This window comes from Orcinus orca, chromosome 1 (assembly GCF_937001465.1).
Source record: "Orcinus orca chromosome 1, mOrcOrc1.1, whole genome shotgun sequence".
Classification (NCBI taxonomy): domain Eukaryota; kingdom Metazoa; phylum Chordata; class Mammalia; order Artiodactyla; family Delphinidae; genus Orcinus; species Orcinus orca.
In genome coordinates this window covers 98,895,752-98,914,448 of record NC_064559.1, presented here as the reverse complement: position 1 = coordinate 98,914,448, position 18,697 = coordinate 98,895,752, and the positions used below count along the sequence as shown (strand labels likewise).

The following is an 18,697-nucleotide window of genomic DNA, read 5'->3' as shown; positions in this document are numbered from 1 at the left end:
GACGGCCTCGCACAGACTCATGCACACTCCGCTCGTGCCTTAAGGAGCTGTGGTTTTCAGGACAGGTGCTGGAGTGAGCAAGCACGCTTAGAAGTATGAACCTCCGCAGAACCCCCGTGTGTGGCAGCATGGGAGCTCTGGCCCTGAGGACCTGGATGCAGGAAACGCTGATACAGGATGCGAAAAAGCCTTGAGCCAGGCCCAGCCCCTTCTGCTACCACCCCCTTCACCAAGGTTTTAAGTCGTTCATCTGCAGCTCCTCCCCTTCGAATACCCTGATGGCACTGGCATGAGAGCCTGGAAACAGACTCCCATGTGCTCCTTTAACCTGCCTCCGGGGCATCTCTGCTCCTGGGATGGAATAACGGTAGGGAGCCAGACACACAGACTCTGCTCTGACGTGTGTCCCCTGCCTTGCCTGGGGGGCATCCAGCACGGACTGGTGATGTCATCAGTACCCCTCCCCCACCCCAAGTTCTGCCCACTTCAAGTCTGTCCTGTGATACCCCAGGACATGTCTGCCCAGTGGAAATACGGAGGGATGAGGTGTAGGGAACGGGTTGGTGAGGCTGGGAGGCCGGATACGAAGGTTCCCCTGCCGGGCTCAACCACTTCTGGCCACCTGAGCCGCAGATAATAGCAGGATGGTCCTGCTTCACTGCCATGGCAACCCTGGCTGCTCAGTCCTCATGGAGGTGGTGTTTGACAGCAGTGTATTTATCCTATATCACTGCCTCAGGGTCACCACCTCAAGTCCCCAAGGAGGGAGGGAGGAAGTTCATCCAGTGTTAACACCATATAGATGGAGAGATAATGGGCTGCCCGGGACGAGGGTATAAACAGACCTCGGCCTTTATTGTGCCTTCTCCAGTCTTCCCATGAGAGGCAGGGGTGGGGGGCAGAAGTGAGGGCAGGGAGGAAGCAAGGCTATTAAAGCCTTAATAATCCAAGGGTAGGAGGGGGATTGAGGGGGAAAGGACTGGGAGAAGGGGTGAATCTGCCCCAAGGGAACGCCCTGGAGAAGAGGAAGGGGGAGCACCAAGCTTGGGGTCTTTGGGTATGGCAAAGGAGAGGAAGGGGGGTGAGGGCAGGCCTCCAGGCCAGGCTGGGAACCCACTTGCCCGGTTCCCTGGGTTCTCCTCACAACCCCTGTGGGACGGGGCAGAGGGGAGGAGGTGAGAGGAGCAGTCACGTGGATGCCCAAACCCAGCCTCCCAAACACAGACAGAGAGGGTTCCAGCCCCGATTCTGGTTGCTCATCTGGTTTCAAACGCGCTGATGACCCCAGATGCCCACAGGAGCTCCAAAGCCGAGGGTGGGGTTCCCCAGACGCTGCCTCTGGGGCGGGCAGGCCTCTCTTCCTAGTCTGAGTAGGCTCTCTCACTCAGAGGGCAGGATGTCTTGTCCTTGGTCTAACCTCCACTTCTGTTGTGGCCTTGATTACTTCCGCATGGAGGATCAGATTCCTGAGAAAATCTGTCCTGCCATGACTCTGCTCTGCTCTCCCCGTCACCCCCAATCTGTCCTGCTCCTGCTCTCTGTGCCCCCCTCGGCCACCCCCTGCCCTGTCTCAGCATCTCACAGCTGCAAAGGTCAGGTCCCTTCCTCTCTGCCCATGGGAGGCCAACCAGCCAGGGAATGGGGTGCCCCTCAGTGCCCTGGACCCCCATTTTGGGGGCTGAAGTCTGAGGAAGCCCCTTTAGGGGCTGGCGGGGAGTCGGGCTCTGCATCTGTGGGCAGCAGCGAGGCCCGGGCCCCCCGGCACTCTGGGCTGTAATAGAAGGAAAGGAGGCGGAATGAGGGCCGCAGCTCTTCCTGTATGCTGTCCAGGATGTGGGTAAAAGTTGGGCGCAGGCGCGGGTTCTGCTGCCAGCAGCGGTGCATCAGCTCCTGCCTGGGGGAGGTGGGGGGCAGTGTCAGAGGGGTGCACACGTCCTGCCTCCTGCGCTGAGAGGGTCAATCAGTGTGATTGTAGGGGGGGTCATGGGGGATTATGTCTGAGAGGGTCACAGGGGAGTAAATGGGGGTTGTAGTGGGGATGTTGAGTTGGAGGGCTCAGAGCTGGGGATCAGTGCAAGTAAAAGCATCAGAGGAGGTGGGCCAGACTCACGGGGGTGGGACAGGTATAGGCAGGGCAGACTGGGGTGACTCACAGCTGAACGGGACAGCTCTCCAGCTCCTCTAGGACCCCGCCATCCATGACGAACTTGAGCACCTGCTCATTGGATAGGCCCTGGTAGGGTTGTTCAGCCAGGGTCACAATCTCCCAGAGCACCACGCCAAATGACCTGGAGGACGCGGAGGAGGGCCTGAGCCCAGCACCCTTAATGCAGCTCAGCGCACCCTAAGGCGTGCACCCAGGCCTCTCCCAAGGCCCTGCCTCCACACCCCCTGAGCCCTCTGCTCCAGCCAGGCCCCACCAGACATCCGAGTGGGTGGTGAAGATTCCATCTTTGAGGGACTCAGGGGCCATCCAGCGCACAGGCAGCAGCCCCTTCCCGCCCTTGCGGTAATAGTCTGTCTCATACACATCTCGAGTCATCCCGAAGTCTGGAAAGTGAGGGTAGACGGGGTGTGGGGCAGCAGAGCCATTCACCAGCTCCTGCCCCAGGAATACCTCTCCCAACCCTCTCCGCCTCCAAGAATCCTGGAATGTGAGGGTTCAAAGGACCTCAGAGATCATCCCATCCAAATCCTGCTGCCCTCGGACGAGGAGACTGAGATCCAGGGTGGGGGGCTATCAGGGACAGAGCTGTGGGACAGGCCTGGGTCTCCTCAAGCCTCGCTTAGGGGGAGTCACTCTACCCAGGCTGCCCCCACCCGCCTGGCCCCCTCTGTACCCCCGATCTTGACGGTGAAGTCCTGGGACACCATGCAGTTTCGGGCCGCCAGGTCTCGGTGCACAAACTTGTTGGCAGCGAGGTAGGCCATGCCGTCCGCGATCTCACCAGCCATCTGGATCATATCTCCCAGTGCCGGCCGAGGGAGCCCAGGGTTGTTCTAGAGCCAAGAGAGGGGGCTAGTGAAGTAGGAACTTGAGGCTGGACTCCTGCCCCATGATTACCCCTACAACTGTGCCCAAGTCCTCTCTAACTCCCCAGCCCCTCGCCCAGGATCTTCCTGGTCCCTACCTCTGCCTCAGGCCGCAAAGATCGAAGATGGCTCTTGAGGTCCCCCCGGGTCATTAACTCCATGATGACCAGAGTTGGCTGGCCCTGAGACACCACACCCAGGAGACGTACCTGGGATGGATAAAGAGCCTGGTTGCAGGTCTACCCAGCTCCCTTGATCTCCCTGGCCAAAACCTTGTTCTGCTCTCACAGCTGACCCAGACACCAACCCTCCTAACCCCAACCATGACCTAACAATGACCCTGACGCTAACCCATGACCTTAATCGATCTATCATCCCAATCTTCATGATTGAACCAACTCTGACCATGATCCTAATAATGATGTGAACACTCAGTGTTGACTTCCACCAGGACTGATTTCAGCCCTAGCCGTGATCCTACCATGGCCCTAGGATGACCCTGTTTTGACTCTAACCCCAGCCATGAGCTTTACCCCAATTAGGATCCTAACCACAGGCCCAACCCTGAACTTGATGGTGCCCTGAAATCATCTCTGATCTTTGCCCTCTTACCACATGAACTTCACTCTAATTTTGACCCTGACAATGCCCTTGACCCTCCCTTACCACATGGTGACACTTGAATGCCTTCATGACAGAGGCTTCCTTGAGGAACTCAATGCGTTCTCGTGGGCTGGCCAGCTCATTCACCGTCTTCAGGGCCACGGGCGTGAGCTCCTCTCCAACCTCAAGTCCTTGTGCCAGCCCCTCGTATACCATCCCAAAAGAGCCCTGGCCCAGTTCCCGGATTATGGAGATCTGCTCCCGAGGCACCTCCCACTCATCAGGGATGTACACTGAGAGGAAGTGGGAGTCACAAGGCGAGCGTACTGCTCTCTGCCACACCTCCACCCACTTCTCTTCTCTTCTGAAGGGCTCGGGTCCCAAGGCTGCCTTCTCCAAGATGGTCTGGAAGTCTGCCTCTTCTCCCCTCCTGCCTCCCTTTCCCACACCACCCGTCCAGCCACCCCCAGACCTACTATGCGAGGCACTGAAGTACTCCGGATTCACAGAGGTATACAGCGTGCTGTTTCTGCAATGGGAGGTGAGAGGGTCAGGCTGGAAGGGTCCTCGGGAAGGAAGAAGCAATGTCAGAGGACAAGGAAGAGGGACATTACAAGGAGGAAGGAAGTTACTGATCATAACCCCTAGCTCTGATCAGGGTGACCCCTGGGGAACACCAAGCACTTTCCAAGCTAGTCTTGGTCCTAGTCCTGGGATCTGGGATCTGACAGGCTGGGAAAAGGGAGGACAGAAGTAGAGAAGCTGCTGCCTGCTCAGCTAGTCCTCAGAACCCAGCTAATCAAAGTCCTGCCCTCAGTTCCCTCTCATATCCAGCCCTAGGGGGATCTGACATCAAGAATCCCAGGATCCCAGGACACATCCTGAGGTCTCCTGCTCCTCCCCCTGCTATGATAGGACCAGTTTCATTAGTTCTCAGGCTAAGAGTATGGTGACCAACAGACGCAGTATGCCCAGACTGAGGGGTTTCCCAGGATTTGGGACTTTCACTACCAACATCAGGAAAGTCCCAGGCAAACGTGGACAAGTTGGTCCCGCTAACTGAAAGGTGTGTCTCTTTCCTCCATGCCGCCCCCAGGGGAAGAGTTACTGCTTCTAAGGAATTCCTTTCTGCTGTCTCATCTGCTACCCTCTGATTGCACTGACCTTACGATAAGGGCTCAGGGAAGAAGGGGGTTGGGAACCAATATGGGACTCGTCATCACCTCTTCTTGCTGTAGAAGAAACCGAGGGCAGCGAGAATGCTGAGCAGCATGAGGCCCACGGGGGTGACAGTGAGAAGGACGTGCAGCCCCCCGGAGTCTTCCTCCTCTGGTGGCCAGAAGGTGGCAGAGGTTTGGGTCAAAGATGGAGAAGTCAGAAAAAAGCAAAAAACAATAATAATAAAAAAAGATGGAGAAGTCAGAGGGTAGAGGACACTTCTCTTTCCACAGTGGGTGGTGAGGATGGGGGAGGGAGGGGGTGGAGGGGCCTGTGGTTTCCAAAATGGGAGATGTGGCTGGGGACCCAGGTGGGGGCCGTTTGGGAGTACAGGTCTGGGACAGCGGCTCTGCACACCTGGGCCAGGGATGTAAAAAGCGACACCGTCTGTCCAGGAGCCATTGCCAGCCAGTGAGGTTGCCCGAACTCTGGCCGAGTAGTTTCCAGGAGGCAGCAGGGCCAGGTGGACGCCCCCAAACTTGGCATATCGCAGGCGGGACACACACAGCACTGTGGCCTCCTGAGGGCAACACAGAAGAGCTGGCTGGGAAGAGGATGGAGGCACAAACTGGGGCTGGGTTAGGGTGTCTCCTGGGGTACCTACCTCTCCCAAGCGGCGGTACTTGATTTCGTACTTGAGAATGAGTCCGTTGGGGTCTGGTGGCTCAAGCCAGCGTAGGAGAACACTGCTCTTACTGGCTGCCTCCCAGGCCACCTTCCCTGGGATGCCATCAGCCTCTCCTGCGGGAGAGGGCATCAGGCAGCCCGGCCACAAGTATTTCCTCTCACCTTCATGTTCAAACCCAAGGGCGCTAAACTGGGAGGTTTGAGGAAACGCTGGGATTATGGGGACTGGAAAGGTTGAGCAAACTGCGGCCCTGAGGTTGGCGGGAGGTCAAACTGGCTGGTTGGAGCACTAATTGGTTAGGGTCCTTGGGGTCGGTGTGTGGGCGGGGTAGAGCTGGGGGGGTCACCTACTGTGGGGCATGGTACGTGCAAAGACGAAGGTGGCAGCGCTGCAGCCCACAGTGTGCGCCGCGTGGTTGCAGGCATGGATGTCGATCCGGTACTCTGTGAAGTGGCGCAGGCCCTTCAGCACCGCTCGCTCCCGGGGCACTTTGTCCTCCTGGATCTCGAAATCCGAGCTGTTCCCCCCAAGCCGGAGAGCCCCGGCTGCCCGGCGGTGCCTCCCTGAGTCCCTAGGGAGGGCGCGAGTCAGAGCCAGGCCCCAGTCCCGGGAGCCACGCCTCTCGGCCCCTGCTCCGCCCCCGCTCACCTTTGAGGGCTCTTATTGATGGACGTCACCTTCCAAGGGGATCTGGGGAGACCGGGGGATCGGGGGGGTGGGCCCTGTCAGGCCCGCCTGGAAGGCGCCCCAGTGCCCTCTGCAACGGCGGACCGCCTCCCAACCCCACCCACAACCCAGGCCACGCCCCCCGCCCCGCCCCGCAGATCCCGCTCATCAGCACCCTGGCCTCCCGGCTCTCTCGTGCCGAGACGCACTTGGGGATGGTGATGGCGTTGTGTAGAAAGTTTTCAAACTTCTTCTGGAAGGAGGCCTCCTGTGCCTCCAGCGGTGGCAGGACCTGCCCAGGAGGTGGGTGCTGGCAAGGGCAGCAGCCAGGCTCCCTGTCGGCCTCGAGCTCCCCGTCTTCGCGGTCGAAGCGGGGCTCGTTGTTGCTGGTGGGCAGCCGCAAGCCTGGTGCGGCGGCGGCGAAGGAAAGAGTTAGACTGGCAGCGCCCGCGGCCCGACACCCCAACCCCTCCGGTCCGCGCCTCCTCCTTGCGCACCGCGGTGGCAGTAGTCATTGAGGTAGAGGTCGCTGTCCTCTGCCAGGCGTTGCCACAGCACCAGGTAGTAGGTGATGTTTCCGTTGCGCTGGGTCGGTGGCTTCCAGCGCACCAGCAGGTGGGAGGAGGAATTGGACGTGGAGATGACGTCCTGGGGCACTGTGGGTGCTGGGGGTGTGAGTAGGGTACAACTGAGGGGCTGCAGATCCCCCTTTCAAATACTGTCTGGTTATGGGCCCTTCTCTCTGAGGTCCAGCCTCCCAGCCTCTATAGGCCCGGTGTTCAGTGACCCAGCTTCTCTATTTCTGGTGCTTGGGTTACCCCATTCTCACTAGGACCCAGGCATTTAGCTCCCAACCCCCTTCAAAGGCTTCAGCCTACCTGCAGGTAAGGTTCGGAGGTAGATGATGGGGCTTTGGGCTCCTTGGTGGGGGCTGTCCTCTTCAGTGGTCAGCGTGATGGCCCGCACAAACACTGCGTACTGTGTCCAGGGCTTCAGCGGGGCTAGGGTCACACCTGGCTCCTGGGTGCGGCTTAGGGGCAGTTCCACGTCCAGTAGGTTCCAGCTCTGGGCCCCACATGCATCTGGACCTACATGCTCTGTGGCATTCTGGAATGGGCTGAACACCCCATCCCTAGAGATGAGGGGCAGCTCAGCCCCAACCCCAGTTTCTAGCATCCCCCTCCTCTCTGAATCACTCCAAGACTGTCATTGTCATGCTTCTTCCAGTATGAGGGCATTCAGAAGCAGGTGTGGGTCTGCCCTTTGGGGCAGGTGCCTTGTGGACATGACATACTCACTGAGTGGGTCTGCTCAGAGCTGGAATTGAGCCAGGATCCCCAGTATATCTCTAAGGGAGCACAGCCATAGCCACACTGCAAGGCAGATGCTAGGGGAGTTTCCTGAAAGACCTCGAAGATTCTTTGCCCTTTGAGTCCAAAGGCAGTTGTGTATAGTCCTGCAGAATGTGAGCTGTACAACCGGTGGGTAGGGGTGGGAGGCCGGGGCTTTACATTGCAGTCCATGTTAGCATTCCTTAATGTGTGGTCCATGGCCCAGAAGATTCAGCATTACCTGAATGCTGAAGCTTGTTAGAAATGCAGATTTATGGGCCCTGCCCAGGACTAATGGAATAAGAATCTGTGGGAGCGGGGCCCAGGAATCTGTATTTAACAAACTCTCCAGCTCCTCAAGCTAGAGTCCTTCATCTTCCACTGAGGCCTAGGAGAGCCTTGGCCCTGTGAGCAGGCCTCCCACCGTTAGTGTTTCTCCCTTCCTCCCAGGCCAGGCCCTGTGCTAGTGGGCAACTAAGACCTCTCCATTTTAATTCACAGGAAATGATTCCAAACCAGGTGGCTCCCATCTTCTATCTACCACAGAGGGTTAGTACTCCTCACTCCTGCTCTCCCAGCTTGCCTTCCCAAATCCATCTCTCTCCTCTAAAGAGTTCTATTTTTGATCCCTAGCCATGCTTTTGGAGAAGTTCTTCCTGTGGTCTAACCACTATCCATCCTGCTATGGTCAGTACATTCTCTCCAAAGAAAAGAGCAGCTGGTCCTTGGTTGTCCCTGCTCCCTCCCTTCCTCAGGCTTTAATGAAATGCTGGCAAGGATATGCATAAAACTGACCAAATTAGTGGGTACTTCCCAAACCGCTGCTGGGGCAGGAGCATGTGGTCGGTACAAAACATTAGCCTAGTGAAGTGAAGTTTAATTATCCAGGCCTTCCCAGCAGGGCGCCTCTCCTGGGCTTTCAGAAATCCTGATTGTCCTCTCCTCATCACTGGTTAAGGTGAAACTGAGGCACGAAGGGATGAAGAAGGTGAGAGGAGAGAGCCAGACGTGGGCCCTACGAAGGAGAACGACTCTGGCTTACTGGCTCTCCACAGCCCCCCGGGGCTCTGCCCTCACCTGCCTGCGGTCGTGAACAAATTGACCTGCTCGGGCTCTGACCCCCGGCCCGCTCTGGCCCCGCCCCCGCTCTAGCCCCACCCACTCTGGCCCCGCCCCCGCCACTCACGACTCCTTGTAGTACACGATGAAGCTGAGTAGGTCGCGAGCCTCCAGCGGCTCGAAGCGCTCCCAGCGCAGCAAGATGCGGTCGGCCTCCGTCACGTTGGACACGAAGCGCAGGGTGCGTGTCTGGCCTGTTCAGGGTGAAGGGCGAACACTTGCTCTTGACCGTATTGAGAGCACCTGCTTGAGCCGCCTACTCCCAACCCCCACCCTGACGCCGCAGCATCCCACCCCCAACGTGGCCTCTGAAGAGATATTATCACGTTGTCCCCTTCAAGCGTCCCCTTCCACCCGGGAGCATGTCTGGTGTATTTCAGTGTGTGCGAAAGTCAGCGTGTGCGTGCGTCTGGGTGTTCCTTGGGGTCACATCTCTCACTGCCAGGGTGCCAGGGGTTGGGGTATTGGGCCTCACAGGCAGCTCGGTCTCCGTTGGTGCGGGGATTGATCTCTGCCTTGTTTTGCCGTCCCTTCGTGCCAGTCACCTCCTCCAAGCGGTAGATGTGTTCCAAGCAGAGGCGTGGGTTGAAGGCGAAGTATATCTTGCCCACGGGAATGGTGAGCCCCGCAGCCACCCAGGAGCCCAGCTGCTGCAGGTTCTGGTTGTCCAGCACGTACAGAGTGTAGTTCCTGGGGGAGGCCAGGGAACCTTGCTCTGCACGGCCAGTGGGGGCAAGGGGTGAGGAAGGGGGTGTCTTATGGGTTCTTCCTGAAGGGGCTGCACTGGGGGCACAGGGAAGGAGCGGCACACAGCAGCCCACCCGCACCAGTGCACACGGGGCATTCGTACACATCCACTCGGTGCCACTGACCAGAAATGTGAGGTCCGGCAAGTCACCCACACTCTGTGTTTTCCTCATCAGTGAAATGGGGTCAACTGTTTTTCTGCCTCCCTCCTTCCCTCATCTCACATTAATTGAGCACCTGCTATGTGCCAGGCTCTGTCCTGGCTTTGGGGACACAGGGAGGAGTGGGACTCAGCCTGGGGCTATGCCTCTCCAGCTGGAGTGGGGGCACCCCTGGGGGTACATGAGAAACCACTTGGCTGGATGGTAATTTAAAACATTATTTTGAAAAATCCTGGCTACATTAAGGGTAGGCCTCGACTGGTAAAGGTAGGAATGGGTTTCAAACACAGGCAGTCTTGCTCTGCAGCTAAGAGGATCAGATGATAACAATTATAGCCAATACATATAGAGTTATATGTAACTATAATTTTATGTAGTAATATATACTTTGTTTCAGGCTCTGTTTTAAGTGCTTTATACATAACAACTTAAGTAATATTCACAACAGCCCTAAGAAATAAGTAGAGTTATATTAACCCCATTTCACAGATGAGAAAGTTGAGGACCAGAGACGTTAAGTAACCTACCCAGAGTCACACAGCTAGTAAGTAGCAGAGCTGGTTCCCATACTCTTCACCACAGTTTTGGGAGTGTTGGGGAGGAGATGAGACAGAGGGAACTATTTCTGACTCCTTACCCATCCACCATGGTGTCCCCCCGGATTAGTTTGAGGTTCTTGAAAAAGCCTAGGGACACGAGGGCAAAGGAGTGCTTGATTTTGAGGAAGCCAGTGATGGTCTCTACCAGTCCCAGGCTGCGCTGCAGCTCCAGCTCCAGGTTATCTGGGAATGGGGAAGACAGGGCTGGAGCAGGGGCAAGGAAAGTGATGGTTCCATTGGGAGGGGGGAGCTGAATGGGGGCCAAGGGAAGGGGGCCCTCAGGGCTGGGACCCAGGATGGCGGAAAGCGGTGCTTTCGCTGGATCATTGTAAGGGGTGTGGCCTGGAGGAAGGGTGTGGCCAGGAGGAGAGGTATGGTCCTGAGGAAGGCACTAACAGCCTTGCCGAAGATTGAGGATGAGGCTCCCTTCCACGTGGGTGCAGCCCACCAGATCCTGTGCTGCCTGGACAGAGTCGATGGTCTTGGTGCCCACCTTGCACTCTTTGGGGCATAGCCCCTCGCATTTGTGGCAGAATATGCTAGTAGGGGCAAGCAGAGGATGTGGCATGAGCCCTGGACCAGTGTGGGCCTCCTCACTGCTCCAAGGGTGGCCCCCCCCCGCCGCCCACCTGACACTCACCTGCTGTCATTACGGGTGAAGCCTGGAGGGCACTGGGCCAGGCAACTACCCTGGTGGATGCCAAAGGTGGAGGCGCGGCCAGGCACAGAGCGCAGGCTGGCACAGTGCTCGGCCGTGACGCAGCGCCAGGACTCATGCTGGTAGGTGCCTGGAGGGCACGCCCTGTGGCAGGCACCCTGGAAGTAGAGGTGGCGGCAGGCGACACAGGCATGGGGGTCTTCTGGCCGGCTGCAGCCTCCCAGGCATTCAGTGTGGCAGCACTCACCCCTAACCGTGCAGGCCAGCCCACGGGGACAGGGGCATACTGTGGGCAGAGTGCTGCATTAGACCTTACCCACGCCTCCTTGGTCCTAGCTCCACCCCCTGCTCCTGGGCTAACACTCTTAGTCTACACCCAAATCCCTCCAGCTCAGATGACACTGGTTGCTGACTCTGTTTTCCGCAGACGGGGGCTCTTGAAGATAGGGACCGTGGCCCCTCTCTGTGACTCCTCACCTCCCACAGTGCCTAGCCAGGGGTGTCAGAGCTCAGGACCAAGCAGCGACCTTGTCTATCAGGGCTGCTGCTCCCCAGCCTGCTGTCCTGTCTAGGCCTAGTGCCCAGATCATTGCCAGGCATGGGGCCAAGGTGAACAAGTCAGCTTCTCCTGAGGAGTGAGGTCCAGGGCAAGGTGGGTCTGGGAGTGTGTAGAAGGAGGGGCCGTCCCTGGTCATTTGACCCATGCCCCTGCCCATACTTCCTCCCTCTTCAGCGCTCTGCCCTGGGTGGGAGGTGGTCCCAAGCAGATGTGGATGGGTTTGGGGCCGGGTGCCAACGGCCTGGCTACTCTGCACAGTGGCAGCTGGATGTCTGTGGGAGCGATGCGTGTGGCAAAGGTCAGCCAGGGCATGTTGACACTATACAGAGAGAGGACGTGCAGCAGCTGTGTTTACAGCCAACAGGGAGATATCGGGGAGGTGGGGCCCAGTGGATACAGCAGGGATCTGGTTACTCTTCTGCCCTCACGCTGAGGCATTGGGGTGAGGGGAGCTGACCTCCAGGAGCTGCGTGGAAAGAGCCCCAGCTTGGGGACCCCAGATCAGCTTCCAGTCTCTGAAGGTCTTCTTTCCCTCCCCTATAACTTTCACTTCCTCCTCCAACCATCCCCTCCTTATTCCACTCCTCCTTTTCTCCACTCTTTCCTTCTGTTTCCCCTCCATGCACCTTACCTCCTAAAGAAGATCCCACGTCACATTATTTGTCCTCACCTGCCCTGTCATTCATCTGTCACCTCCTCCTTTCTCCTTCCACCCAGCTCCCAACCTTCCCATTTCAGTACTGCCAGCCTGTGCTGAGGCCATTTTTATCAGAAGCATAGAACTGCAAACATGCCCCAGGCACTGCTCTAATGTTTTACAGAATAGCTCATTCTTCATCACAATGCTCTGATCGTTTTACAGATGAGGAAACTGAGGCACAGATTAGCTAAATAAACATAGCTGGTAAGTAGTAGAGCTGAGATTCAAACACAGGCCAGTCGGCTTTGCTCTTGTCCACTGCCCCATACTGCTTCTTGTGCAGCTGACTTGTATCCATTCATGCCACCCTTCCCCTCCTCACCATGTCCAACTTATACTTATCTTTTACTGTCTCTCCATAACTACCTGAAGCTGTCTTGTGCCCACCCCTTGACTGCCTTATGCTACATCAGTTGTTTAACTTTTCTGAGCCTCAGTTTCCTCATCTGCAAAACTGGAAGAGTAACAGCACCTCCCTCATAGGATGAGTGAGGATTAAAATAAATAGTGTCGGCAAAGTACTTACCCATACCATCTTATGGCCAGCCAGCCCCATTTGACCCTGCCCCCTCTGTGCCCCCAGTCATGTTCTGTGCCAGTGCCCACCTCTCTGGCAGTGGCTGGAGGTCCAGCACCTGTAGTCGGTGTGCCCACTGAAGGTGGTCCTGGCACAGGGCTCGCCAGTGGCGCCCAGCACGCCAGGGCACACGTCGGCACACTCCTCGCCCAGCTTGTTGCCCACAATATGGTTGGCGCCAGGTGAAGGCTGCAGCAGGCCCCAGTCAATGGTGGAGAGGTGGCAGAGCTCCTGGTTCTTCTCCACGCGCACGGCCCCACTCAGCACGGCCCCCAGCGCTGGCAGCCCCACGTCCCGCAGGTGCGGCATCTCGAAGATGACCAGCGCGTAGCCCAGGAAGAGGCGGGCACCGCGGATGACCGCTAGGTTGGGGAAGAGGTCACGCAGGCTCTCCAGGCCATAGACACGGAAGAGCAGCAGGTAGTCGGTGACCTGAGTGAGGCGTGGGAAGCTGAGGCCACGGAAGTCCTCGCCGGTGGCCGTGAACATGAGCAGGATCTGCAGGTGGCCCTCCACCACGCTGCAGTTTTCCAGTCGACGCAGCTCTGCCACCTCTGAGCGGATGTCCAGGCTGGGGCACACTGTGGGTACAAGTGCAGGTAGCCCTCAGTACCGTTTGGGCCAAGCACCCCATGCGTGACCTCCTCCCCGGGCCTCAGAGGCCTCATTGGCAGCTTGGAGGATCCCCACCAGATGAGCCAACATGGGCAAAAGTGAGCTTCTGAACTTCCCTCCCAAACTCACGTCCCCTTCTCAGTTGATTGCAACTTCATTCTTGCAGTCAGACTCCAAAACTAAAGCCTCCATGATTCCTTTCCTTGTCTAACCCCTACACTCTGTGGGCTCTACCTTTAAAATGTATCCAGGGCCACCTGAACTGCCTTCACCATCATCTTCTCCTGGCTTTACAGCAATAGCTTCCTAAATAGTCTCCTCACCTCCACCCTGTCCCCTCTCTCTTCTATCCTCCACTCTATAGCCAGAGTGCCTCCACTGCTCAAAGCTCCCCAATGGCTTTCATCTCGCTGATGAAAAGCCGAAGTCCTTACCGCAGCCTACAGGGCCCCTGCAACTCTCCAACTTCACCCGCTTTCTCTCTCTTCTTCAGACACACTGGCCACGTTGCTGTTCCTCAAACAAGCTAGCCAAGCTTCTGCCTTGGGGTCTTTGCACTTTCTGTTCCCTCTGGCTAGAACACTCTTCCCTCTTAATGGCTCCCTCACCTCTTTTAAGTCTTTGCTCAGATGTCACCTTCTCAATGAGGACTTCTCTGACCATCCTATTTAATAGGGCAACACTCCCTACTCCCCTTCCTACTTTTTTTTGTAATAAATAAATAAATTTATTTATTTATTTTTGGCTGTGTTGGGTCTTTGCTGCTGCGTGGGCTTTCTCTAGTTGTGGTGAGCGGGGGCTTCTCTTCTGGCGGTGCATGGGCTTCTCATTGTGGTGGCTTCTCTTGTTGTGGAGCACGGGCTCTAGGCACGCGGACTTCAGGAGTTGTGTCACGTGGGCTCAATAGTTGTGGCTCGCGGGCTCTAGAGCGCAGGCTCAGTAGTTGTGGCACACGGGCTTAGTTGCTCTGTGCCATGTGGGATCCTCCCGGACTAGGGCTCGAACCCGTGTCCCCTGCATTGGCAGGCAGATTCTTAACCACTGCACCACCAGGGAAGTCCCACTCCCCTTCCTACTTAATTTTTCTCCAAATGCTTAACGCTGGCTAATATACAATTTACTTATTTATTTTGTTTATTGTAAGCTCCAGAAGGGCGGGGATCATTGTGTAATTCATTGCTGTATCCTTGGTGCCTGGTATAGTGCCTGGCATGAAACTGGTGCTCAATAAATATTTGATGAAGGAATGAATGAATGAAATCTGTGACTGGGCAGCAGTAGTCTGAGCTTCAGACACTCCACTTCTCTCCCAGGCCTGAGAAAGCTAGATGCCTGGTCCCTGCAACTGTTTACTCTCGAAGGGACATTCCGTGGCTCCCACTGCCAAAAGTTCAAGTTTAAATTCCTCAGCCTGACATTCCAGGGTGTTGATAAACTGGGCCCCGCTAATACCTCCAGCCTCAGAAGAGTTCCTTGGCCTGCCAACACCCTCAGTTCTTGCCCTGAAAGCCTCAGGTCAAGCCCCCACCTTCCCTGGCCCTCTGAGTTAATCACTTCAGGCTCAGCTGCACTTAGTCCAGCACCCACACCAGAACACCTGGGGTATTGCCCCAACATTGCTTTCTGTCTGTCTGTCACCCCCTCCAAGGAGGGAGGCTGCTGAGGGTGGGACCCTTGTTAGTCAGCATCCCCACATGGTGCCCAGTTCAGGGCAGGAACCACTGGGCACTCAGGGGTTGTGGGTTGAATCGATGGACATCTGGATCCCAAGTCCAATCCTCCCTGGGGGACCTGGGTGTGTCTGGCTTCTCTGGATCGCAGGGCCCCAGCCCCCCTTTTCTTTCTTTCCCCAAGGCACGTAGGACCATTCTCCTAATGGGCTGGATACCTGGTCCCTGCACTCACTTCTCCCAAGGATACCTTCCATGTTCCCCACTCGGGAAGATTCAGGTCTGAATCCCTCAGCTTGCCATTCAAGTCCTGCTAACCTCTCCAGCCTCCACTCCCTCCCTTCCTACCCAGCCCTCAAGCAACAAGGCACCCATCATACATACCCAGGCCCATCCCCTGATGGTGAAACGGGGGTGGCCAGGCTAGGCTGGCTCCCTGGGGCTTACTTCACACCTTCTCCCTGTTGTCATTAATGGTCCCTGTGCTTGGCTCTACCCAGCAACTGTGTGTGTGTGCATGTGTGTGTGTGTGTGTGTGTCTGAGCACATGCAGGTACACATGCACACACACAGACAGGGAGAATGAGAAAACACTTCTAGTCCCTCCAGGCAAAGGCCAATCAGGCTCTGCAGGCAGATGGGGGGTTCTCTCAGGAGCCCACATGCCACTTCCCATCATGCCCCAGCCTCTCTAGGGCTCCCCTGATGGGAGTCATTTGGAAAAACAAATCTACGGCCTTCACAGGTTAACCCCTGCCTGCCTCCCTTCAGGACATGGTGGTGTGCAGAGCTGCACTGGGAACAGGACATCTGGGTCCCCTGACCAAACACCGCCCTCCCCCGCCCCCCTGCCCCCAGGGCCGTGCTCCTGTCCTGACAACTGTGCTCCTGGCTGGCATTTGCTATGCTCTGTCCTGGCACAGCAGTGGAGGAGGGGAGGGGTGGAGGAGGGGAGGGGTGGAGGAGGGGAGGGGTGGAGGAGGGGAGGGGTGGAGGAGGGGAGGGGTGGAGGAGGGGAGGGGTGGAGGAGGGGAGGGGTGCAGGGGTGGGGCTATGCCTTGCAGGCAGTGCCTCTGTGACTAGCACTCTTCAGGGGACCCCCTGCCCCAACCCACTCACATCACTCCTCTGTCTCTGCAGGAAGGGGAGACTCTGCTCTGCCCCTGGAAGTCCCAGTCTGAGGGCATCACGGGACCCCTCAGGCAGGCACAGAGAACTGGATTCCTGAGTTTCCTCAGTCTGGAAGGGAATGGTGGGTGTGGGGGAAGGGACATCTCTTCATCCTTCCGCCTTTGAATCTTCCACCCTCAGCACTTTTTCCTCTCCCTGCCAGCCCCCAGCACCCTCATGAGGGCCACTTCATCTACATGGTCCCAACCCCCAAAACCCTACACATGGCAAATGTTTAGCCTGGGGACTAATTAAAAGAAGCTCCCTACCCCAGCGGATGGGCCCTCATAGTGGGGGACATGGGACAGAACCTGGAGGCAGGAGCTCAGGACTCCAGCCTATCTTGATCTCTCAATTCTCTGAGCTTCAGTTTCCTGTCTGCACAATGGGTTCAATTACTTAATGGTGCCTAGTTTTCAGCTCCCCTTCCCATCCTGGCCCCTTTCCCATCCAGTGGCTCTAGAAAAGACCTCTAAGACTCATCCCCTCATTTTGACTCTCATTCAGGCTTTACCGGGATCACTGTTTCATAAGCAGGAATGGAGGACATCTATTCATCCCTGTTTCAGGGTCCTTCTCATTTCCCAGGGAACTGAGAGGAAAATGCCCGCCTCTGGGAAACTAAATGCTCTTCCTGGTGGGAAGTCCTTCTGAGACCTAACCCCAGTCTTCATGTCGAAGTAAGTAAATAGATGTGTTCTGGCTGGAAGCTCAGTGTTTGGCCTCCCAGTCTGCTGGAAGGGAGATGGGGCTCCAGGAGACAGTGCTGGGGACTCACCCTCGCGAGTGTCCAGGCTAAATCCCAAGGAGAGGAGGATCGCAAGCAGGCAGGCCACCCATGGCCGCAGACTGGCCACTGCCATTGTCTTAGTCCTGCCTTGTGCCCAGTCCTGGCTCTTCTCCAGATGGCTCCGGGGAGGAGAAGGACCTGACAGGCCCGAAGGGACACAGAGATGCAAGCTTCAGAGGGAAGGGGAAGGGAAGGGGCAGAGTGACAAAGAATCCCACACAGAGATGGCAGGAGACAGAAAAAAAGTCATGAGAGCCACAGAGACACAGACGGTGACAGGCCGCTGGAACCAGAGACTCAGCGTGAAAACAGAGACAGAGAGATGAGGACAGAGATGCAGACAGCAACGGGAAGAGACTCAGAGAGGCTTCCAGGGAAAGAAAGTCACACAGGGTGCAGAGCAAAAGGCAGCGCAAGAGGCCGGTCAACCCCGAGGGCGGAGCAGAAGCCCGGGGGCGGGGGGTGGTCCCGGGGAGCGCGGGACTCGCCGGGGACAGTCTCCCCGGATCCCTCCGGGCGCGCTCGGCTCCCCAGCGCCAGCTGGCCGCGCTGCCGCGGTATCTCCCTGGGTGGCACGCAGGGGCCGCGCCCAGCTCCCGCCTCCCCGCCCCAGACCGAACGGATTGGTTTGCCGGGACCTCCCGGTTCTCTCCGCCCCTCCCGCCAAGCCAAAATATTTAGCCTGACAACTCAGGGGTGGACAGGTCTGTTGGGGAAATAAGGCCAAAATACAGGGGGATGGTGGGCCAAGAACAGAGCTCCCCCCAGCCCCGCTGCGGCTGAGGTGGGTCCCCCCTCCCTCGCCCCTGCGGACTTCTCCCAATTGGGGCTGCACTGCCTGCCGAGCGGCGGCGAGCGACCGGGCCCCTCGGGGAGGGGTGGTTCTAAGTTCGGCCACCTGCTGCCTTGACACCTGCGGGGTAACTGCTGGCAGCAGCGACCCGGTGAGCTTGAAACCTGGCGGGAATGCGACCTGTCTCCGGAATAGTCAAGTCCTTCGCCTCTTTGAGCCCCTGGCAACCTCCTTAGGAGCCTGTCACTTCTGCTTTCGGGCGCAAGGCTGTGTCCTAGTTAAGCCCCTTGGTTCCAACCAAAATCCTCGTGGAGAGGGCAATGACCCCGTGGGGCCCCGCTTCTGTCTGGCCACCTTCCTGAATTCAGGCTACTTGGTTGGTCGGTCTGTCTCTGTCTCGGGAAATTGGGGGACAGTCTGTGCTGGGGCCCTGGTGGAGAAAACTCTCCTCTCGGAGGGCTTCCTTTGCGGGTTCCTTGGGCCCTTGTCTGCCCTACCCTTCTCCAAAAGTCCCTCCTCCAGAACCCCTCTTCCTTCCCCTTTCCCCGGCTTGAGGCCCGCGGGGTGAAGGGGCTGGGGCCTGCCCTCTGACTGCTGCTGGGGACCCGCGGCTTTCCGGGTTCGCGGCCTCCTTGGACCGACGGGTCCCCAGCTCCGCCCGCGGGCGGCTCCCGCGTCCGAGGAGCTAAGAGAGCTATTAATTTCTCCGCGCAGAAATCGATGCTCTTGTCAGAACGGCGATCGATGCCAGCCCAGCCCAGCTTGGCTCTGCCCAGCCTGGGGGCCAGTGCCGGCTGGCCCGGGTCAGTGGCTGACGCTGGGTCACCAGGCGCCGCGCAGTGGGGGCTGCAGACTGCGCTCCCACCCACCTAACCTCGGAGGAGCTCACACCTTTGCGCGCGGGCTTCCAGCGCCACCCCGTGGCCTCGCCTGGAAATCGGCGTCTCGGCTCCCGGGTCTCCATTCTCCTGCTGTTTGGGGGCGACACCTTCCCTTTCTGTCTCTTCTGTTTTCCTTCCCCAGGTCCTGCGTTTGGTCATTTGGGGATCCCTTCCCATTT

The 18,697-nt window shown here is 57.6% G+C and overlaps 1 protein-coding gene across 1 annotated transcript; it reads right to left on the bottom strand.

Annotated features, from left to right (window-relative positions):
- Window positions 1–762: 762 nt before the first annotated feature.
- Window positions 763–17,281, bottom strand: INSRR (insulin receptor related receptor). The gene is made up of 20 exons (XM_049702078.1): window positions 16,833–17,281; window positions 12,629–13,180; window positions 10,746–11,049; window positions 10,502–10,644; window positions 10,144–10,288; window positions 9,074–9,288; window positions 8,666–8,792; window positions 7,027–7,265; window positions 6,646–6,813; window positions 6,358–6,553; window positions 6,131–6,172; window positions 5,833–6,053; window positions 5,212–5,595; window positions 4,860–4,965; window positions 3,700–4,165; window positions 3,132–3,242; window positions 2,841–3,000; window positions 2,421–2,550; window positions 2,154–2,288; window positions 763–1,894 (listed from the first exon to the last, which is right to left on the bottom strand). The coding sequence occupies exons 1-20, from the start codon at window positions 16,915–16,917 to the stop codon at window positions 1,651–1,653; spliced, it is 4,173 nt and encodes a 1,390-aa protein (XP_049558035.1). The 5' UTR covers window positions 16,918–17,281; the 3' UTR covers window positions 763–1,650.
- Window positions 17,282–18,697: the final 1,416 nt, after the last annotated feature.

Excerpts from the sequence above, each read along its gene's own strand:
- INSRR (XM_049702078.1), bottom strand. The coding sequence starts at position 16,917 with ATGGCAGTGGCCAGTCTGCGGCCATGGGTGGCCTGCCTGCTTGCGATC. Across the intron at positions 11,050-12,628 it reads CTCCAGCCACTGCCAGAGAG|TATGCCCCTGTCCCCGTGGG; the intron begins GTGGGCACTGGC and ends CTCTGCCCACAG. Across the intron at positions 3,001-3,131 it reads CTTTGCGGCCTGAGGCAGAG|AACAACCCTGGGCTCCCTCG; the intron begins GTAGGGACCAGG and ends TCTTGGCTCTAG.